Here is a 24,473-nt window from a genome sequence, read left to right as displayed (position 1 = left end):
ATTCACAGGAAAGCAACAGGAAACTGGAAAAAATAGGGAACTCAAGGAAATGTCTTCTCAATGTAAGGAAAGAGTACAGAAACAACTTACAATGGGGATGGGAGGATTCTTGGTATTGAGAAGTAAGCACACTATACCTGCATCTTGGAATCTACTAGGAATTCACAGATAAGCAACAGGAAACTGGACATAATAGAAAACTCATGGAAATGACTTATCAATGAGAGGAAAGAGTTCAGAAATGGGTTTGCAATCTTGAGGAAATTCCTGAACTAGAGCAATAACCACACTACACCAGTTTTAAGAACCACTAGGAATTCACTGAAAAGTAGTAACCTGTATGAAATAGTTGGAACACAAGGGTAAATCACTTCTCAAATTCAGAAAATAGTGCAGAAAGTTGTTGGTACAATTCGTGGAAAAATCCTAGCAAACAGTAGGAAGCACACTGTACCTCAGTCCTAGAAACCAATAGGAAGTCAGAGAAAAGCAGCAGGAAACTGGACAAAATACAGAACTCAAGGAAATATCTTCTCAATGTGAGGAAAGAGTACAGAAGCACTGTACAATGTGGAGAAAATTTTTGGTATTGAGAAGTAAGCACATTATTTGTGGGACTTGGAATCTACTATAAACTTACAGGAAAGCAATAGAAAACTGGACAAATTAGAGAACTCGAGGAAATGTCTTCTCAATGTGAGGAAAAGTACAGAAAGGCATTAGCAATCTCTGAGAAATTCCTGAAATAGAGCATAAAACACACTACACCAGTCTTTGAAACCACTAGGATTTCACTGAAAAGAACCAATAAACTAGACAAAATAGTTTTTAAAAAATGTCTTCTTAAAGTGAGGAGACAGTACGTTGTTTGTACAATGCGGGATAAAAACTTGGTAACCAGAAGTAAGCACACTATACCTCAGTCTTAGAAACTACTAGGAATTCACAGAAAAGCAACAAGAAATTGGACAAAAATAGTTAGAAAACATGTGTAAATTACTTCTCAATGAGAGGAAAGAGTACACAAAGTGTTTGTACTTTGGGGCAAAGTCCCAGAAATAGAGCAAAAAGCACCTATATCACAGTTTTAGAAAACACTAGGAATTCACTGAAAAGTAGCAGGGAACTTGAAAAAATTGTTATAAAACAAGTAAAATGACTTCTCAATGTGAGGAAAGAGTTCAGAAAGGGGTTTGCAATCTTGAGGAAATTCCTGAACTAGAGCAATAAACACATTATACAGGTTTTAAAAACCACTGGCAATATATTGAAAAGTGTTGGAGAGTGGGAATTTTTGAGCACTCCAGAGAGGCCGTGGACTATGCCCCAGATAGAGTTGTCAGTGCTGACACAAGGCCAAGCCTTGAGATATGGTCTCATGGCCCCTTCCCAGCACGTAGGCCTTATTTCACAGAACAATGTCAGCTTTCTGAAGAACAGGATGACCCTATGAATAACATGGTCATCAATAGCATGATCCTGACATTACTTAGGAAAAACTGTTTTGTCTTGTGTTACTTGTTCTCCAAAAACAGGATGCGGTTAATGTGCTTAAAACTGTTCCTACACAAAGGGTCGCTGCTGCTCTCTGGTCTCCCTGCGTGGAGAATGGCAGAGCAGTCGCCTGGCCGCCAGGCCGGCTAATAAAGGCTCCCTAAATTTTAATTTGGTATGGGCTCCAGTGGTCGTTTACTCGCCTTCACTCCACAATATTTGGAGATGCCCCAGCGAGATAACCAGCCTTTGCCTGGTCCTGTGATTGGAGCCCACTGGGGTCCCCAGACTCTTCGACCTAGGGGGAAATCTCTGAGAGACATTCCTCAGCCTCGGGACTGGTAGAGGTCGGAGACCCCGCCTGCTAAATTTTCTGATTGACTCTGATCGGAGCCGCCTGGATCTGGTTCTTACCGGTAAGAAACTTATTTCTGGTTCTGTGGGCGCCCATCTAAGGTCTCTGGAAGGCTGGACACAGCGCTACTTCCGAGACCAGATCCCGGCGCATGACGGTGCCTGGCGATCCTGTTTGGTTGTCATTGTCTTTGTTATTCTGTGTTATTGTGGTCTAATTGTCTCTATCATTAGAATGGGTCAGTCTGCTTCTGTCTGTACTCCCCTGCAATGATTTTTGAAAAATTTTCAGGAATTCAAGCGGCGATCGGATGACTACGGAATTTCTGTTAATGCTTTTGATTTACAGAAATTTTGTGAGTGGGAATGGCCAACTTTCCCATATCCCAGTGAGTGGAAGGGGGAGCTTGATCACCTCCCCAAAAGTCAAAAACTCAGACTGTCTGGTGTATAAATGTAAGTGTGAGAGTCTGTGTGAAGTGAAAGCTATTTTGTGCTGTCTGGCTATACACATGAGAGTATTTGTTATCTCTTTCTATTGTTTAATTTGTTTAAAGATAGGGCGGACCTGGTATGATGGAATGCAAAAGTCTTTAGCAGCTGCTGAGACACCTTTTTCTCAGAGTCTTTTGTTCTCCCTCAGAAAGGGAATCAGTCCACTTAGCTAATAAAAATTTCTGTCTATGTTTGTATAAGTAAGGGTTTCAGTTTGCTCTGATTTGTGAATTTGCTGTATTAAATTGAAATTTTAAAGTCCTAGGGTTAATTTGAAGGTATAAATTTGTGACATTTCAAAGAACAAAGAACTTTTATTTATGGCTTTCTTATCTCTTTTTGGGTGGTCAGAGAAATCAAGAGTAGTAAGGAGGAGGATTTAAGATCCTCTAGGAGTCTAGGGGCTTAGAGTAAAAATCTATGAGGGAAAACAATGGTTACAGAAAGAAAAAAGTATCCTTAAGTGTAAACGCCTGGTTATACAGGATCTCAGACCACTTGCCTTATTTCCCCTGCTAAGGACAGAGTAAATGGTTAATGCAGAAAAGGGGGGGGGGCGTCAACAGGGAGAGCAGGAAGAGATAGGTTTTTGTTAATTTTGCTGGCTACAACCTGCTCTGCTGGCATCCTTGGTTTCTTGCTTATCTGAACTATGCTGGCAAAACACAGTGGATCTTCCTCTGCCCCATTTTCTCACTGTCCGAGCCTGGCAGGGCGGGGTTACTGGATACTTCTTGTGCGGTGGTGGAATATTCAGCAAAGGAACTTTAAGATATAATATCTTTATTGTTACAACTAGTTTAAGTTTTAAAAATCTCTGTCTCTCAAAAATAAATATTTTTACTTGTTCTTGGTTGTATCACAGAAGGTCTAAGTCATAAATGTTAATCTAAGAAATTCTGGCTGGTTACTAGTTAAGAATCATTAAAGGATTGAGGTTTCAAAGAATAAGGAATACTGAGTAGAAGGTCTGAGACATGGTTATGCATTTTTGAAGGACAGAGAAAGAAGGTTTGAAGACTAATTTGGAAGTATCTCAATAGAAGGTTATGTATATAGAAAAGAAGGAAAAGAGAAATGTCAAAAAGAAATCAAATAATACAGGCCAGTAAGCCAGGAAGAGTAAATAATTTGCATTTTGCCTCCCTAAATAGAGGGTAAATAGTTATGCCAAAGTACTTAGGGAGGGACTGATAAGAGAAATCTAACAGTTACTGTTTGTTATAATACATTAAGAAAATATTACTTCGGAAAGTCCACAAAAAGGACTGGCAAGGAAAATTCTATCTTAAAGCAGGTCAGTATATTTTTCTCCTTATACAATTCCTCCGAAATTTGGCAATACTTAATAAATCATGGCAATACATTTCTTTGCATAAATTCAATAAGACCGGTTTCCAATAGTGGTTTTATTAACCAGAAACTTTGACTGGAGTATCATGTTTTAAAGAGCCCTGCCTGAACTATGACGACTTGAAGCCAATAAGAGTGCCATGGAGAAAGTCTGGTATCCTGCTTAACAGCCCTGAAAATAGCTGGTGCTAGAGCATCAGGCCCAAACCCTACCATCACTGGCGGTTGGTCAGAGTAGAAGGGGAGCAATAAGGGCGCCTCTGCGTTCCTGCGGGACCCCCACGCACTCTGAGCCGCGATGAGTAGGAGGGCTACTGAGATGGGCCTTAAAACCTAGGGCATGGGCCCGGGTAGAGCCACTACAGGTGAGGACTTCACCTAACTCAGCAGATACTGCAGGCAGGCCTGACGGCAGCTGGATGGCTTGGCTTCCTGGCCCTATGGGGCATATTAAGATACAATCATGAAATTCTGGCAAAGGTAGTCAGTTACCATTCTTGTTATGTTTATGCAAATAATCAGGCCAAATTAAATAAATAGATAAGTGAGTCTTGACTTGGCTCTTTTGATAAACATGTGGGTAATTTTGAGGAGAAAAATTCTATTTCAATAGAAGTTATTAAAACTGAAAGGTTTTCTTTCCCTTCCACCAGACCACTTATACAGTTTGTCTCCGCCAGGTCACAAGCCCACCTCCTTCTGTGCGCAGGCCTCATTGTCCCTCTGACAGACAGCAAGGATCTCTTGGCTCTGAGAGAAAACTCCGCCCCTCCTCAGCATGAAGCAGCTACAGAAGAAATTCAACGTCCATTTTCCCTAAAAGAATTCAGAGCCAGGATCCTTGAGGTAATATATTAGGCAGTTAGACAGATATGAGCAGAGCAAGGACAATGGGCCAACTAGCACTACCAGATGTAATTAAGTCTTTCCATCTCTACCTATGTAAGACAAGGGGACTCCCCAGAAGCAAGAGGGAACGAGGCTGCAGATGAAGCAGCCTGGGAGGCTGCCCAAAATCTATAGTGGGGCCTCTATAGATTCTAGTGACTCTTCCAAACCTTGACCTACCCACCTCACCAGCTTACATGGAAACCCAATCTAGAAAAGCTGAAATCCGTAACCAATCTTTACTCAAGTTCTTACAGGCTTTACAGTCTACCCAGAAAGCAGTCCAGAAGCATGTATACCAACTTCTGATCCAGTCCATCCTTCCACCCTGGTGACTGTTTGGGTAAAGAAATTTGCCACACAAGGACTGACTCCTACCTGGAAATGACCACCCCCATGGCAGTCCAGGTGAATGGGATCCCGATGTGGCTTCATCACACCCAGCTTAAGATATCAAGCTTATAGTCCTCCTGGGTCAATATAATCCCTCGTCAACAATGACCCAAAAGAGTCAATGATTTCAGTCATGTACCTAAAACCAGTGGGGAATGTTAGAGAGTGGGAATTTTTGAGCACTCCAGAGAGGCCGTGGACTATGCCCCAGATAGAGTTGTTAGTGCTGACACCAGGTCTCATGGCCCCTTCCCAGCAAGTAGGCCGTCTTTCACAGAACACTGTCAGCTTTCTGAAGAACAGGATGACTCTATGAATAACTTGGTCGTCAATAGCATGATCCTGACATTACTTAGGAAAAACTGTTTTGTCTTGGGTTACTTGTTCTCCAAAAACAGGATGTGGTTAATGTGCTTAAAAGTGTTCCTACACAAAGGGTCGCTGCTGCTCTCTGGTCTCCCTGCGTGGATAATGGCAGAGCAATCGCCTGGTCATCAGGCCGGCTAATAAAGGCTCCCTAAATTTTAATTTGGTATGGGCTCCAGTGGGCGTTTACTTGCCTTCACTCCACAACAAAAAGTAGCAGTAACCTGTAAGAAATTGTTGGAAGACAAGTGTAAATCACATCTCAAATTCAGAAAATAATAGTGCAGAAAGGTGTTTGTACAATGCATGGAAAAATCCTGGGGAAGAGGAGGAAGCACAGTGTTCCTCAGTCCTAGAAACCACTAGGAATTCACCAGAAAGCAGCAGGAAACTGGACAAAATAGATAACTCAAGGAAATGTCTTCTCAATTTGAGGAAAGATACAGAAAATCTGTACAATGTGGGGAAATATCTTGGCATTGAGAAATAAGCACACTATTCTTGCACCTTGGAATCTACTAGGAATTCACAGGAAAGCAACAGGAAAATGGATAAAATAGAGAACTCAAGGAAATGTATTCTCAATGTAAGGAAATAGTACAGAAAAAATGTACAATGGGTGATGGGAGGATTCTTGGTATTGAGAAGTAAGCACACTATACCTGCATCTTGGAATCAACTAGAAATTCACAGAAAAGCAACAGGATCCTGGACAAAATAGAAAACACATGGAAATGACTTATCAAGGAGAGGAAAGAGTACAGAAAGGGGTTTGCAATATTGGGGTAATTCCTGAAATAGAGCAATAAACTCAGTAGACCACAGTCTTTGAAACCACTAGGAATTACTGAAAAGAAGCAATGAACTGGACAAAACAGATAGCAAACACGTGGAAATGTCTTCTCAATGTGAGGAAAGAGTACAGAAATCAGTTTGTACAATACGGGATAAAAACTTGGTAATGAAAAGTAAGGACACTATACCCCAGTCTTAGAAACTACTAGGATGTCATAGAAAAGCAGCAGGAAACTGGAAAAAAAAAGTCAAAAAACACGTGGAAATGTATTCTCAATGTAAGGAATGAGTACAGAAACTGTACAATGGGGGAGAAAATCTTGGTATTGAGAAGTAAGCACACTCTACCTGCATCTTGGAGTCTACCAGCAATTCACTGAAAAGAAGCAATGAACTGGACAAAACAATTAGAAAACATGTGGAAATGACTTCTCAATGTGATGATAGAGTTCAGGAATGGGTTTGCAATCTTGAGGAAATTCCTGAATTAGAGCTATATACACACTAATCCAGTTATACAAACAACTAGGAATTCACTGAAAAGTAGGAATTCACTGAAAAGTAGTAACCTGTATGAAATAGTTGGAAGACAAGTGTAAATCACTTAAATTCAGAAAATAGTACAGAAATGTGTTTGTACAATGATTGGAAAAATCCTGATGAAGTGGAGGAAGCACACTGAACCTCAGTACTAGAAACCACTAGTAATTCATAGAGAAGCAGCAGGAAACTAGACAAAATACAGAACTCAAGGAAATATCTTCTCAATGTGAGGAAAGAGTACAGAAATTCCATGCAATGGGGGCAAGGGGAGGGGAGTCTTGGTATTGAGAAGTAAGCACACTATTCTTGCGACTTGGAATCTACTAGAAATTCACAGATAACCAACAGGAAACTAAACAAAATAGAAAACACATGGAAATGAATTATCAATGACAGTAAAGAGTTCAGAAATGGGTTTACAATCTTGAGGATATTCCTGAACTAGAGCAATAACCACACTACACCAGTTTTAAGAACCACTAGGAATTAACTGAAAAGTAGGAATTCACTGAAAAGTAATAACCTGTACGAAATAGTTGGAAGACAAGGGTAAATTACTTCTCAAATTCAGAAAATAGTGCAGAAAGTTGTTGGTACAATTCGTGGAAAAATCCTGGTGAACAGCAGGAAGCACACTGTACCCTAGTCCTAGAAACCATTAGGAAGTCACAGAAAAGCAGCAGGAAACTGGACAAAATACAGAACTCAAGGAAATATCTTCTCAATGTGAGGAAAGAGTACAGAAACACTGTACGATGTGGGGAAAATTTTTGGTATTGAGAGGTAAGCACACTATTCCTGAGACTTGGAATCTACTAGGAATTCACAGAAAAGCAACAGAAAACTGGACAAAATAGAGAACTTGAGGAAATGTCTTCTCAATGTGAGGAAAAGTACAGAAATCTCTGAGAAATTCCTGAAATAGAGCATAAAACACACTACACCACAGTCTTTGAAACCACTAGGATTTCACTGAACAGAAACAATAATCTGGACAAAATTGTTAAAAAAAAAACGTGAAAATGTCTTCACAAAGTGAGGAAAGAGACAGTAAGTTATTGTACAATGCGGGATAAAAACTTGGTAACCAGAAATAAGCACACTGTACCTCAGTCTTCGAAACTACTAGGAATTCACAGAAAAGCAGCAGGAAACTGGACGAAATAGAGAACTCAAGGAAATAACGTCTCAATTTGAGGAAAGATACAGAAAATCTGTACAATGTGGAGAAACATCTTGGCATTGAGGAGTAAACACACTATTCCAGTGACTTAGAATCTACTAGGAATTCACTGAAAAGCAGCAGGAAACTGGACAAAATAGTCAGAAAGCACGTGGGAATGTCTTCTCAATATAAGAAATGAGTACAGAAACAATGTACAATGCAGGGGGAAATCATGGTATTGAGAAGTAAGCACACTATACCTGCATCTTGGAATCAACTAGAAATTCACAGAAAAGCAACAGGATCCTGGACAAAATAGAAAACACATGGAAATGACTTATCAAGGAGAGGAAAGAGTACAGAAAGGGGTTTGCAATATTGGGGTAATTCCTGAAATAGAGCAATAAATTCACTATACACAGTCTTTGAAATCACTAGGAATTCACTGAAAAGAAGCAATGAACTGGACAAAACTGTTAGAAAACACACCTGGAAATGTCTTCTCAATGTGATGAAAGAGTACATTAAGCAGTTTGTACAATGCGGGATAAAAACTTGGTATTGAGAAGTAAGCACACTGTACCTCAGTCTTAGAAACTACTATGAATAGAAAAGCAGCAGGAAACTGGACTAAATAGTCAGAAAGCACGTGGAAATGACTTCTCAATGAGAGGAAAGAGTACAAAAAGTGTTAGTACTTTGTGGCAAAGTCCCAGAATCACAGCAATAAGCAAACTATCCCACAGTTTTAGAAACTACTAGGAATTCACTGATAAGTAGCAGTGACCTGTAAAAAATAGTTGTAAGACAAGTGTAAATTACTTCTCAAATTCGGAAAATAGTGCAGAAAGGTGTTTGTACAATGGGTTGAAAAATCCTGGTTGAAGAGGAGGAAGCACACTGTACTGCAGTCCTAGAAACCACTAGGAATTCATAGAAAAGCAGCAGGAAACTGGACAAAATAGAGAACTCAAGGAAATGTCTTCTCAATGTGAGAAAAAATACAGAAAGGCATTTGCAATCTTTGGGAAATTTGTGAAATGGAGCAATAAACACACTACACCACAGTCTTTGAAACCACTAGGAATTCACTGAAAAGAACCAATAAACTGGACAAAATACTTACAAAACACCTGGGAAGGTCTTCTCAGTGTGTGGAAAGAGTAGAGTAAGTTGTTTGTACAATGCGGGATAAAAACCTTGTAAAGAGAAGTCAACACCCTATATCTCAGTCTTAAAAAATACTAGAAAGTCATAGAAAAGGAGCAATAAACGGGACAAAATAGTCAGAATACAGGTGGAAATGTCTTCTCAATGTAAGGAACGAGTAGAGAAACAATGTACAATGGGGAAGGGGAAGAAATTTTGGTTTTGAGAAGTAAGCACACTAAACCTGCATCTTGGAATCTACTAGGAATTCTCAGAAAAGCAACTAGAAACTGGACAAAATAGTTAGAAAATACTTGGAAATGACTTCTCAATGAGAGAAAATAGTACAGATTGTTCTTTGTACAATGCAGGATAAAAACTTGGTAAGGAAAAGTAAGCACACTGTACCTCAGTCTAGAAACTACTAGGAATTCATAGAAAAGCAGCAGAAAACTGGACAAAATAGTCAAAATACACGTGGAAATGTCTTCTCAATGTAAGGAATGAGTACAGAAACAATGTATAATCAGGGGGGGAGCGGATCTTGGTATTGACAATTAAGCACACTATACCTGTATCTTGGAATCTCCTAGAAATTCACAGAAAAGCAGCAGGAAACTGGATAAAATAGTTAGAAACCATGTGTAAATGACTTCTCAATGTGAAGAAAGAGTACAGAAATGTGTTTGTATATTACAGCAAAGTCCCAGAAATAGGGCAATAAGCACACTATACCTGCATCTTGGAATCTACTAGGAATTCACAGAAAAGCAACAGGAAACTGGACAAAATAAAGAACTCGAAGAAATTTCTTTTCAATGTGAGGAAAAGTACAGAAAGGTGTTTGCAATCTTTAGGAAATTCCTGAAATAGAGCAATAAACACATTACACCACAGTCTTTGAAACGACCAGGAATTCACTGAAAAGAACCAATAAACTGGACAAAATAGTTAGAAAACACGTAGAAATGTCTTCTCAATGTGAGTAAAGAGTACAGTAAATTGTTTGTACAATGCGTGATAAAAACTTGGTAACGAGAAGTAAGTACACTGTATCTCAGTCTTATAAACTACTAGGAAGTCATAGAAAAGCAGCAGGAAACTGGACAGAAAAGGCGGAAAACTCATGTAAAGGTCTTCTCAACGTAAGGAACGATTACAGAAACAATTAACAATGCGGGGGTGGGGGGGGATCTTGGTATTGAGAAGTAAGCACACTATACCTGCATCTTGGAATCTACTAGGACAGTGTTTGGCAAACTGATTAGTCAACAGAGCCAAATATCAAAGTACAACGATTGAAATTTGTTTTGAGAGCCAAATTTTTTAAACTTAAACTTCTTCTAACGCCACTTCTTCAAAATAGACTCGTCCAGGCCATGGTATTTTGTGGAAGAGCCACGCTCAAGGGGGCCAAAGAGCCGCATGTGGCTCGCGAGCCGCAGTTTGCCGACCACGGTACTAGGAATTCACAGAAAAGCAACAGGAAACTGGGCAAAATAGTTGTAAAACATTTGGAAATGTCTTCTCAATGTGAGGAAAGAGTATAGAAAGGGGTTTGCCATCTTGGGGAAATTCTTGAAATAGAGCAATAAACTCACTATACCACAGCCTTTGAAACCACTAGGAATTCACTGAAAAGAAGCAATAAACTGGACAAAAAAGTTAGAAAACATGTGGACATAACTTCTCAATGTAAGGAAAGAGTATAGAAAGTGTTTTATACAATGTGGAGAAATCCGAGGAATAGAGCAAAAATAACACTATTCCTCAATTTTAGAAACTACTAGGAATTCACACTAAGTCAGCAGAAAACTGGACAAAATAGTTAGAAACCACGTGCAAATGTCTTCTCAATGTGAGGAAAGAGTACAGAAAGGGGTTTGCAATCTTGATGAAATTCCTGAACTAGAGCAATAAAGAGCCACGCTCAAGGGGCCAAAGAGCCGCATGTGGCTCGCGAGCCGCAGTTTGCCGACCACGGTACTAGGAATTCACAGAAAAGCAACAGGAAACTGGGCAAAATAGTTGTAAAACATTTGGAAATGTCTTCTCAATGTGAGGAAAGAGTACAGAAAGGGGTTTGCCATCTTGGAGTAATTCCTGAAATAGAGCAATAAACTCAGTATACCACAGTCTTTGAAACCACTAGGAATTCACTGAAAAGTAGCAGTAAAGTGTAAGAAATAGTTGGAAGAGAAGTGTAAATCACTTCTCAACTTCAGAAAAGAGTGCAGAAAGGCGTTTATACAATGCGGGGGAAATCCTGGTAAAGAGGGGTAAGATTACTGTATCTCAGTCCTAGAAACCACTAGGAATTCAGAGAAAAGCAGCAGGAAATTGGACAAAACAGAGAACTCGTGGAAATGTCTTCTCAATGTGAGGAAAGAGTACAGAAAGGCGTTTGTACTATGTGGGAAAAATCTTGGTAAATAGCAGTAAGCACACTATATACCTCAGTCTTAGAGAATACTAGAAATTCACAGAAAAGCAGTAGGAAACTGGACAAAATAGAAGACACGTGGAAATGACTGTTCATCGTGAGGAAAGAGACTACAGAAGTCAGTTTGCAATCTTGGGGAAATTCCTGAATTAGAGCAATAAACACACTATACCACAGTCTTTGAAACCACTAGGAATTCACTGAAAAGTAGCAATAAACTAAGAAATAGTTGGAAAACAAGTGTAAATCACTTCTCAACTTCAGAAAAGTGTGTGGAAAGGTGTTTGTACCATGTGGGGATATCACTTAAATAGAGTAATAAGCACCCTATGGACAGTGCAAAAAACCACTAGGAATTCTCTGAAAAGTAGCAGTACTCTGGACAAAATAGTTAGAAAACACATAAATATGAATTCTCAATGTTAGGAAAGAGTACAGAAAGGGGTTTGTACAATGCGGAGAAATCCCTGAAATAGAGTAATAAGCACCATATAACACAGCACAAGAAACCACTAGGAATTCAGTGAAAAGTATCAATAAACTGGACAAAATAGTTAGAAAGCATGTGGAAATTACTTCTGAATGTGAGGGGAAAGTATAGAAAAGGTTTTGTATAATGCGGGGAATTCCCTGAAATAAAGCATTAAGTGCATTAAAGTTTATTTTTTTATAATATTAATAAAACCACATCAATTTTGTTAATAATTTCCTAGTATAGTTTTGTTCTTCTATCCATTTCTCCTCAACTTTTCTGTGACCTTATGTTTTAGGTGTGTTTCAAATAACATATACTTGGATTTTCACTTCAAAGAATATTTCCCTTTTTTCTAAAACTTTGCTTTTACTATAGGAAACCTTGTGACTCAAGTCTTTGTTCATCCCTAATGCTTTCTATCTTCTTTGGATAGGGTTAGTTGTCCCTATCACAGCTCTTGGAGGGCAACCTCCTGAGGGCTGCTGGCCACAGCCGCTGTAAGTACAATGACATTTTAAGCAGCCTTGTACAAATAATGGGAAGTCACTTCCAATTCTTCCACTACTGAGTGAAAATAGATTTCTCAAAGACAGAGTTCGTCCTAGCAGACAGCCTGATCCAGTTAGCAGGGAATGAACAGAATAGGCATGTCAGGCTCATTTCTAATTTCAAGTCCTATAAAATGACCAATTATGATTTAGGCTATAAAAACAAAGGACTGAACTCTGTAAGTCAGGATAAGAGGGCTTTCCTCTGGGTCAATGAGTGTCCCTTCTAATGGGGGGGAAGGCACTGGGTTTGCAATTCGGACTTCCAAACTTGATTGCCTGCTCTGTCTTGTGGGAGATGTGTGTTTGAACAAGTCACTAAATATACCTGAGCTTCAATTTCTATCACAAAATAAAGGCACTGAATTAGATTGCTAAGGAACACCATTTGAGTGCTAATGTTTCCTGGTTCTGTAGAGAAGAATTATAGTGTGTTTACATTATTGGATCCATCAGGCCCCTGAAGTTCTCAAAATATTATTTTTTTGGTAAAGTGTAAATTGTTACAAAGACAGCCTTCTATGTAAATTTCAGGAAATATTCTTTTTTACAGTGTCCCACTTTATATAAAAGTAGTACCATGGAGAAACCAAGATGGCGGCATAGGTAAACACCTGAACTTGCTGCCTTGCACAACCACTTCAAAACTACAACTAAAAGACAAAACAGATATCATCCAGAACCACAGGAAGGCTGCCTGAGTGGAAATTATACAACTAGAAGGAAAGAGAAAAGCACATTGAGACTTGGAGGAGGTGCGGAGGTGCAGAAGTGAAGTGCGGAGGAACAGAGGCACACGCGGAAAGGGGCTGGCAACTGAGTATGCTGTTGTCTTTTTCAATCTGGAGGGAGACACAAGCTCCTGATTGCTCTGAACTCCAGTTCCGGGTGAGCCTCTAGGGACCCAGACTCATATGGGGAGAAACTGGACTGTCTGGCATCAGGCTGGAACATGAGGGCGGCTTTCTCTCAGAGGTGCTTGCAGCAATCATTGTTCCTGAATGGTGCTGCAGGACACAGAGACCTGGGGGACCTCTTTGGGGCAGGGCTGATGATCAGCTATTGCTGTTTGCTCCACCGTGGTGATTCCCTGAGACCCCGCCCCACTCAATTTACAACCCCACCCAAGCCGTGTGCAGAGGCTTTTGCATATGAATGGCCTGGCCCTTTTCTATCTAACACCTAACAAACTGCAGCTGGGTCAGAGAGCCCCAGAGCTTCCAAAAGAAGGCCCAAAGCTGGACAGCAGCTTGCATTGCTTCACAGCTGGGCCTCATCTGAGCACCTCCAAACCCCAAACAAAGAGGAGGAATCTGAAGATCTCTCCATAGCTCCTGCTGGGTGGCCACAGGCAGAGGCTAAATTAGCACCTCTGTGGAGATCGAAGAGCCTGTGTACCCAGTGGTCAGAGTGAGACCATCCAGATTACAACTCTTCAGATCCATAAGAAACACACTCGGGGGCAGACTCAGCACCAAAGCCCCACTGAAGCAAGTCTTGCCCATAAGGGTGTCTCCAGCACAGAAGTTCTCCCATCGTAGACACAACTGATCCTCACAGCCAGTTGGCCTGGAGGTCAATTCCTCCCAGTGATACCAAAAACAATCAAGGCTTAACTACAACAAGACTGTGCACAGAGCCTACAAAGGGGTGCACCAAGAGTGTCCACCTCAGGTAATTGGGGAGGCTGATCCACTGGGCCCTATGGGACATCTAGCACAAAAAGCCACTCTATCAACAAAGGGAAGCAGCTAAAATACAGAGACAAAGAAACATGCCACAAATGTAAGAAATGGAGGAAAGCAAACTACTGGATATAGAGTTCAAAACCACGGTTATAAGGTTACACAAAAATCTTCTAGAAACCTCTGAGAAATTTAGTGAAACCCTCAAGGATATGAAAAAGGACCAACTAGAAATTAAACATACACTGACTGAAATAAAGAATAATATACTGAGATCCAACAGCAGACTAGAGGACCCCAAAAACCAAGACAAAGAATTGAAATACAAAGAAGCAAAAAACACCCAACTGGAAATGCAAAAAGAAAAAAGAATCCAAAAATATGAAGATAGTGTAAGAAGCCTCTGGGACAACTTCAAGACTGCCAACATCTGAATTATGGGGGTTCCAGAAGAAGAGAGAGAGCAAGATATTGAAAACCTATTTGAAGAAATAATGACAGAAAACTTCCCCTCCCTGGTGAAAAAAATAGACTTACAAGTCAAGGAAGCGCAGAGAGGAATCCAAAGAGAACCACACCAAGACACATCATAATTAAAATGCCAAGGGCAAAAGACAAAGAGAGAATATTAAAAGCAGCAAGAGAAAAACTGTTAGTTACCTACAAGAAAGTAACCATATGATTTCCAGCTGATTTCTCAACAGAAACTATGCAGGCCAGAAGGGAGTGGCAAGAAATATTCAAAGTGATGAATAGCAAGAACCTACAACCAAGATTACTCTACCCAGCAAAGCTATCATTTAGAATTGAAGGTCAGATAAAGAGTTTCACAGATAAGAAAAAGCTAAAGGAGTTCATCACCACCAAACCAGTATTATATTAAATGCTAAAGGATATTCTTTAAGAAGAGAAAGAAGAAAAAGGTAAAGATAAAAATTATGAATAACAAAGTGACAACAAATACATATCTATCAACAAGTGAGACTAAATATCAATTAAATAATAAAAACAATCCAAAACACTCAAACACTAGGAAGCTGAATAGCATGTTATTAAATATTGGTTGGGTTACCAAAGAAATCAAAGAAGAAATTAAAAACATCCTGGAAACTAATGACAATAAAAACACAGCAATCCAAAACCTATGGGACACAATGAAAGCAGTCCTGAGAGGGAAGTTTATAGCTCTACAGGCCTACCTCAAAAAAAAATAAAACATGAAAAAAATGGTAGTAAAACATCTAACTCTACAACTCAAAGACCTAGAAAGAGAGTAACAAGAAAAGCCCAGAGTGAGCAGAAGGAAGGAGATAATAAAGATTAGAGCAGAAATAAATGACATAGAGAAGAAAAAAAACAATACAAAAGATCAAGAAATCCAAGAGCTGGTTCTTCGAAAGGATAAACAAGATTGATGAACCTCTAGACAGGCTCACCAAGAAGCAAAGAGAGAGGACCCAAATAAACAAAATCAGAAATGATAGAGGCAAAATAACAACAGACCCCACAGAAATAAAAATGATTGTTAAAAAATACTATGAACAACTCTATTCTAACAAACTAGACAACCTGGAGGAAATGGACACATTCCTAGAAAAATACAACCTTCCAAAACTCAATCAGGAAGATTCTAAAAATCTCAATAGGCAGATAATTATGGAAGAAATTAAACCAGTCATCAAAAAGCTTCCAGCAAACAAAAGCCTGGGGCCAGATGGCTTCACAGCGGAGTTTTACCAAACATTCAAGGAAGAATTAAAACATATCCTCCTCAGACTATTCCAGAAAATTCAAGAGGAAAGAACACTTCCAATCCTTCTATGAAGCCAGCATCACCCTAATACCAAAACCAGATAAAGACAACACAAGGAAAGAGAATTGTAGGCCAATATCCCTCATGAACATAGATGCCAAAATCCTCAACAAAATTCTAGCAAATAGGATCCAGTAGTACATCAGAAAGATCATACACCATGACCGAGTATGATTTATCCCAGGGATGCAAGGATGGTACAATATCCGCAAATCAATAAACGTGATATATCCCATAAACAAATTGAGAGACAAAAATCACATAGTCATATCAATTGATGCAGAAAAAGCATTTGACAAAATCCAACACCCTTTCTTGATGAAAACTCTCAACAAGGTGGGAATAGAAGGATCATACCTTAACATCATAAAAGCCATATATGACAAACCCACAGCCAACATCACACTCAATGGGAAAAAACCAAAAGCATTTCCCCTAAGAACAGGAACAAGACAGGGATGCCCACTCTCACCACTCCTGTTCAACATAGTGCTGGAATTACTAGCCATTGCGATCAGACAAGAAGAAGAAATAGAAGGTATCCAAACTGGAAAAGAAGTAAAACTGTCCTTATTTGCAGATGACATGATACTGGACATAGAAAACCCTAAAGACTCAATCAAAAAATTATTAGACTTAATAAATGAATTTGCAATGTAACAGGATACGAAATTAACGCCAATAAATCTATGGCATTTCTATGCACCAATAATGAACTTACAGAAAGAGAGACTAAAAGAGCAATCCCATTTACCACTGCACCAAAAAAAGTAAGATACCTAGGAATAAACTTAACTAAGGAGGTAAAAGACCTATACGCAGAAAACTACAGGACACTGAAAAAAGAGATAGAGCAAGACGTAAACAGATGGAAGAAAATACCGTTTTCATGGATTGGTAGAATCAACATCATTAAAATGTCCATACTACCCAAAGCAATCTATAGACTCAATGCACTCCCCATTAAAATACCAACAGCATATTTCACAGACCTAGAATGATCTCTCCAAAAATTCATCTGGAATAAAAAAAGAGACGAAACCGGTTTGGCTCAGTGGATAGAGCGTCAGCTTGCGGACTGAAGGGTCCCAGGTTTGATTCTGGTTAAGGGCATGTTCCTTGGTTGCGGGAACATCCCCAGTGGGGGGTGTGCAGGAGGCAGCTGATCGATGTTTCTAGCTCTCTACCCCTCTTCCTTCCTATCTGTAAAAAAAATCAATAAAATATATATATTTTTAAAAAAGACCCCAAATAGCCATAGCAATACTGAGAAGGAAGAACAAAGTAGGTGGGATCTCAATACCAGATTTCAAGCTGCATTACAAAGCCACTGTTCCCAAAACTGCCTAGTACTGGCACAAGAACAGACATATAGATCAATGGACTAGAATAGAGAACCCAGACACCGACCCAAACCACTATGCCCAATTAATATTTGACAAAGGAGGCATGAACATACAATGGAGTCAAGACAGTCTCTTCAATAAATGGTGTTAGGAAAATTGGACAGATACATGCAAAAAAAAAAAATTGAAACTAGACCACTAACTTATACCATATACAAAAATAATTCAAAATGGATACAGGACTTAAACATGAGACAGGAAACCATAAAAATACTAGAGGAATCCATAGGCAGCAAAATCTCAGACATATGCCAAAGGAACTTCTTCACTGATACTGCTCCTAGGGCAATGGAAAATAAAGAGAAAATAAACAAATGGGACTACATCAAAATAAAAAGCTTTTGCACAGCAAAAGAAACCATCAACAAAACAAGAAAGCCCACTACATGGGAGAACATATATGCCAATGTTATCACCGATAAGGGTTTAATCTCCAACATCTACAGGGAACTCATACAACTTAACAAAAGGAAGATAAATCAAAAAATGGGCAATGGACCTAAATAGACACTTTTTGAAAGAAGACTGAAGGAAGGCCAAGAAACATATGAAAACATGCTCAGTCACTAATCATCCGAGAGATGAAAATCAAAATGACAATGCGGTACCATCTCACACCTGTCAGAATGGCTATCATCAACAAATCAATAAATGACAAGTATTGACGAGAATGCAGAGAAAAAGGAACCCTTGTGTACTACTGGTGGGAATGCATACTGGTGGGAATGCAGACTGGTGCAGCCACTGTGGAGAACAGTATGGAGTTTCCTCCAAAAACTAAAAATGGAACTCCCATTTGACCCAGTGATCCCACTTCTAGGAATATACCCCAAGAAACTAGAAACATCAATCAGAAAGGATATATGCATCCCTATGTTCATAGCAGCACAATTTACCATAACTAAGATTTGGAAACTTCCTAAGTGCCCATCAGCAGATGAGTGGATTAAAAAACTGTGGTACATCTACACAATGGAATACTACGCTGCACTAAAAAAGAAGGAATTCCTACCATTTGCAACAACATGGATGAAACTGGAGAGCATTATGCTAAGTGAAATAAGTCAGTCAGAGAAATATAAACATCACATGATCTCTCTCATCTATGGGAAATAATGCACAACATAAACTGGTGAACAAAAACAGATCCAGATACAGGAAAGCATGGATCAAACCTCAGAGGAAAGGTAGGGGACGGTTGGGGTAAGGGGGAGAGATCAACCAAAGGACTTGTATGCATGCATATAAGCCTAACCAGTGGACACAGACAACAGGGGGGTGAGGGCATGAGTGGGGGGTGGTGGGAAGGTAATGGTGAAATGAGGACAAATATGAATACCTTAATCAATAAAGAAATTAAGGAAAAAAATAAAAATAAAGTGAATAAAAAATCTGATGAACAGAATAAACTGGTGAATATAATAGAATCAGCAGCATATCAGACAATTTTGGGGGGAAGGAAGTATGGGGGGTGCGGGAAGACACTGGACAAAAATCGTACACCTATGGATGAGGACAGTGGTGGGGGGGGTAAGGACAGAGGGTGTGGTGGAAACCGGGTGGAGGGGAGCTATTGGGGGAGAAAAGAGGAACAACTGTAATAATCTGAACAATAAAGATTTATTTTTTTAAAAAGTAGTAGCATGGCTGTTACATATTCATTTAAAAATATTTTATTAAGCATCAACTTAAAAATGCAAGAAAAGAATATAACATCTTGAAGCAAATATTGCACTTATAAAATCTCCATTTTTACATCTTCACAAAACTCATTTCTAAAATACCCCTTTAGAGGCATGTATAAATAAACTGCTTTCAACTGTCACCACTCGATGCCATTAGGTTCCTGTCACTGCACTACAATTTCTGCTTCTATTGATGCAGGCATGAAACTTCCATCACACCTACCTTTGTGAAGAGTCAATCTTTCTGAATATTCAATATTCAATGTCATAATATTGTTTTTATACTGAGAAAAATAGATCTTTCAAAGGCAATGACAGAATGAAGCTTAAATGGACACATTTCACTGTTAACATTGCTTGTTTTCCAAGGCATTCAGGAATTTCTGATTCTTGGTCTTCAACATCATTACAAAGCTGTTGGGCATGATTTTGCCTCGCCCATCTTCACCCACTTGGCCCATAATAATGTAATTTTGACCTAAAAGATAAAGAATATAAGTTAATTTTTTTCCTCTATGTGTGCTTGTTTGAAACAATTATGACTATAATTTTTATTATATATTGGTGAATTTTATCAAATGCTTTTTTTTGCATCTATTGATATGGTAATGTGATTTTATCCTTTAATTTGTTTATATGGTTTATCCTGTTTATTGTTTTTTGAATGTTGTAGCAACCTTGCATCCCAATAAGTCCCACTTGATCATGGTGTATGATCTTTTTAATGCAATGCTATATTCGGTTTCCTAATATTTTGTTGAGGATTTTAGCATCCATGTTATACAGGAATGTTGGGCTATAATTGTCTTCCTTTCTTGTGTCTTTATCTGGTTTTGGAGTTAGGATAATGCTGGCCTTGTAAAAAGAGTTTGGAAGTCTTCCTCTTGAATTTTTTGCAATAATTTGAGGACAGGTATTAAGTCTTCTTTCAATGTTTGGTAAAATTCACTTGTAGAGCCATTTGGCCAGGCTTTTGTTTGTTGGGAGGTTTTTTGTTTTTTTTTTTAAATTATGATTACTGCTTCAATTTCACTAGTTGTAATCTGTCTATTCATATTCTCTGATTCTTCCTGATTTAGTTTTGGAAGGTTGTATGTTCCTAGGAACTTATCCATTTCTTCCAGATTTATTGGCATATAGTTGTAATATTTTTTTTTTTTACAATCCTTTGTATATATTTGGTGTCAGTTGCTACTTCCCCTGTTTCATTTCTTATTTTATTTATTTGGTCCCCTCTCTTTTTTTCTTGATGAGTCTGGTTAAAGGTTTATCAGTCTTGTTTGCCTTTCCAAAAAAGCAGCTATTGGCTTCATTAATGTTTTATATTGTACTAGTGGCCTGGTGAATGGGAATTGTGCACCGGTGGGGGTAGCATGGCCTATGGGGATTAGCCCGCTGTGGGGGCACCGCTCATCCTGGTCAGCCGAGTGGCGCTCCCATTGTGGGAGCTCACTGACCACCAGGGGGCAGCTGCTGCATTGTGCGTCTTCCCCCTGGTGGTCTGTGCACATGATAGTGACTGATCAACTGGTCGTTCTGGTCGTTCCACTGTTCAGTCATTGGGCCTTTATCATATAAGATTTTTAGACTATATTTCATTTATTTCTGCTCTGGTATTTATTTCCTTCCTTCTACTCACTCTGTGCTTTGTTTGTTCTTTTTCCAGTTTCTTTAAGTGTAAAGTTAGATTATTTATTAGAGATTTTTCATGTTTCTTGAGAAAGACCTATAATGATATGAATTTCCCTCTTAGGGCTGCTATCCCAGTGTCTCACAGATTTTTGGGTAGTTGTGTTCTCATTTTCATTTATTTCAAGGTGTCTTTTGATTTCTTCCTTGATATCCTTAGTTGCCCATTCACTGTTTAGTAAAATGTTATTTAGCTTCCATGTCTTTGTGTTTTTCAATTTTCTTGTGATTGATTTCAACTTATGGGCAGAAAAGAGGCTTGATAGGATTTCAATTTTCTTATATTTATAGAGACTTGTTTTGTGTCTAACATGTGGTCTATCCTAGTATATACTGCTGCTTTGGGGTGAAATGCTCTGAAAATATCAATTAAATTCAGTTGATCTATTGCAGTGGTCGGCAAATCACGGCTCATGAGCCACATGCGACTGACACCACCACTTCTTCTAATGCCACTTCTTCAAAATAGACTCAACCAGGCCGAAAACCAACTTCTGCGCATGGGCCATGAAGTTTCAATCACACTGTACATGCACGCCTGCACGTGGTATTTTGTGAAAGAGCCACACTCAAGGGGCCAAAGAGCTGCATGTGGTTCGTGAGCCACAGTTTGCCAAGCACTGATCTAGTGTATCATTTAAGGTCGCCATCTCCTTGTTGATTTTTAGTCTTGAAGATCTATCCATTGATGTGCATAGGGTATTAAAATACCCTACTATAACTGTATTATTGTCAATCTCTTCCTTTATGTCCATCAAGATTTGCTTTACAAGAGACTGAAAAAAATGGCGGCGGAATAGACAGATGTGTCCCGAGTCTTGTCCCAAAGCAGAAATAAATAACAGATGAGGGTAGCATGGAGAGTGTCTGTTGATGAGTTAAGGGACAGCTATACTCCAGGAGAAGGTGCGGGACTGCTGGACGGGCTTCCCCTAACTGGGCAGCCCCCATTGCTGCTGGGTTCCTTCCCAGAACCACTGGCTCGGTCAAGGAGAGGGCACCATCTTGAAGGGGAAAGTGGATGTTACCAGAATCCTGAAAATCTACAACTGCATCACCAACCGAAAAGCTGCAAACCCCAGAACACCAGTCCACAATAGGCGGAAATACGCGGATTCAGAGGAGCTCTACACTCCACAATGGAAAGGTCAGATTTTGCCTTGCATAAGGAGAGAGAGAACTACATAACCAGACATCTGGAGAAGAGAGACCATAGGGAGACAAAGAAACAGCCAGCATATAAAAGAAAAGCAGGCATCACCAGAAGAGGAAGTAAATGAAATGGAGTCAAGCAACCTATCAGAGAAAGAATTCAGAGGAATGGTCAGAAGGTGGCTGAAAAGAATGGAAGACAAATTCGACAATATGAGTAGGAACCAAGAGGAAATGAATAAGAACAAGAAGAAATGAAAAATGACATCGCTGCTGTAAAGAACTCAATAGAAAGCATCAAGAATAGACTAGAAGAAGCAGAGGACTGCATCAGTGAGCTAGAAGACAAGGTAGGAAAAATACCCAAATAGAGCAGCGTCTAGAAAAAAACAATTAAAAAGCAGGAGGAGAGCCTAAGGGAACTTTGGGAAAACATGAAACAAAAAGAAACATCCACATAATAGGGGTTCCAGAAGGAGAGGAAACTGAGCAGGGAATAGAAAACCTGTTAGAAGAAATAATGACAGAAAACTTACCTGATATAGGGAAGAAAAAACCCACACGAATCCAAGAAGCTCACAGAGTCTCAAGCAAAATGAACCCCAAAGACCGACACCAAGGAACATTATAATTAAATTGGCAAACAGAAATGACAAAGTAAGAATCTTAAAAGCAGCCAGAGAGAGACAGAAAGTTACATACAAAGGAACCCCCCTCAGACTAGCAACTGATTTATCAACAGAAACTCCTCAGGCAAGAAGGGAATGGAATGAAATATACAAAGTCATGCAAAGGAAGGGTAAGATCCAAGAACACTGTACCAGCAAGGCTATCAATCAAAATTGAAGGTGAAATCAGGAGCTTCACAGACAAAAAAAGACTAAGGGAATTTATTACCACCAAACCAGCAATGCAAGAAATGCTAAAGGGTCGCTGTCAAAAAAAAAAAAAAAAAAAAAAAAAAGGAAGTGAAGAAGGAACACAGGAGTATAGAATAAAAATGGCAACAAATAAGTACCTATCAATAATAACTTTAAATGTAAATGGATTAAATGCCCCAATCAAAAGACATAGGGTAATGGATTGGATAAGAAAACAAGACCCATATATCTGCTGTCTATAGGAAACCCACCCCAGAAAAAAAGACACACACAGACTGAGGGTGAAGGGATGGAAAAAGGTTTTTCAGGTGAATGGAAATGAAAAAAAGCTGAGGTAGCAATACTTATATCTGACAAATTAGATCTCAAAGTGAAGGACATAACAAGACATAAGGAAGGCCACTAAAATACTAAGGGGAGAAATCCAACAAGAAGAAATAACTCTGGTAAACATATATGCACCCAATACAGTAGCACCCAAGTACATTAAAAAAAAAAAAAACAAACAACCAAACTCCTGGAGGATATCAAGGGAGAGATTTACAACAATACAATCATAGTAGGAGACTTTATACCCCACGATTACCATTGTACAAATCATCTAAATAAAATATCAGCAAAGAAACATCAATCCTAAATGACTCACTAAACCAAATGGAATTAATTGACATCTTCAGAACATTTCACTCCAACCCACAGAATATACATTCTTCTCAAGTGCACATGGGTCATTTTCAAAGATAGACCATATGTTGAGTCATAGGAAAAGTCTCTTCAAATTCAAGAGGATAGAAATCATATCAAGCATCTTCTCAAATCACAGTGGCATAAAAGTGGAAATCAACTACAATAAAAACAATCCAAAAATTCAAACACATGGAGACTAAACAGCATGCTATTAAACAATGACTCGGTTACCAGAGAGATCAAGTAAGAAATAAAAATCATCATGGCAACAAATGACAATGAAAACAAAACAATCCAAAATCTGTGGGACACAGCGAAGGCAGTCTTGAGAGGGAAATTCATAGCTCTACAAGCCTACTGGAAAAAAAAAAAGAAACTATGGCAATAAATTACCTAACCCTACAACTCAAAGAGTTAGAAGGAGAGCAACAAGAAAAGTCCAGTGAAGCAGAAGGCAGGAAATAATAAAGATCAGAGTGGAGATAAATGACATAGAGGCTAAAGAAACAATACAAAAGATCAACATAACCAAGAGCTGGTTCTTTTAAACGATAAACAAGATTAATGAAGCTCTAGCCAGGCTCACCAAGAAGCAAAGAGAGCGGACCCAAATAAACAAAAACAGAAATGAACACACTGAAATAACAACAGACCCCACAGAAATACAAAGGATTGTTTAAAAATACCATGAACAACTCTATTCCAACAAACTGGACAACCTGGAGGAAATGGACATATACCTAAAAAAATATAACCTTCCAAAACTCAATCAGGAAGATTCTAAAAATCTCAATAGGCTGATGACTATAGAGGAAATTGAAGCAGTCATCAAAAAGCTTCTGGAAAACAAAAGCCCGGGGCCAGAAGGCTTCAGAGGAGAGTTTTACCAAACATTCAAGGAAAAACTAGAACCTATCCTCCTCAGACTATTCCAAAAAATTCAAGAGGAAGAAACACTTCCAAGCTCCTTCTATGAAGCCAGCATCACCCTAATACCAAAACCAGATAAAGACA

General features: G+C 39.0%; 1 protein-coding gene across 3 annotated transcripts in view; it reads right to left on the bottom strand.

Moving 5' to 3' along the window:
* The window catches only part of PCOLCE2 (procollagen C-endopeptidase enhancer 2), a 202,759-nt gene that overhangs the window by 34,194 nt on the left and 144,092 nt on the right, over positions 1-24,473 (bottom strand). For 2 of the 3 annotated variants that reach the window (XM_079767105.1, XM_079767107.1), the window contains one exon: positions 19,010-19,528. The exons of the other annotated variant lie outside the window; for it this stretch is intronic. In XM_079767105.1, the coding sequence (XP_079623231.1) occupies positions 19,398-19,528 (131 nt within the window). In that variant the 3' untranslated portion in view covers positions 19,010-19,397. Of the gene's footprint in view, positions 1-19,009; positions 19,529-24,473 lie in introns of those variants that run through there. 3 annotated transcript variants of the gene reach the window in all.

This window comes from Cnephaeus nilssonii (assembly GCF_951640355.1).
Source record: "Cnephaeus nilssonii genome assembly, chromosome: 3".
NCBI lineage: Eukaryota > Metazoa > Chordata > Mammalia > Chiroptera > Vespertilionidae > Cnephaeus > Cnephaeus nilssonii.
This window is presented reverse-complemented; position numbering and strand designations above follow the sequence as displayed.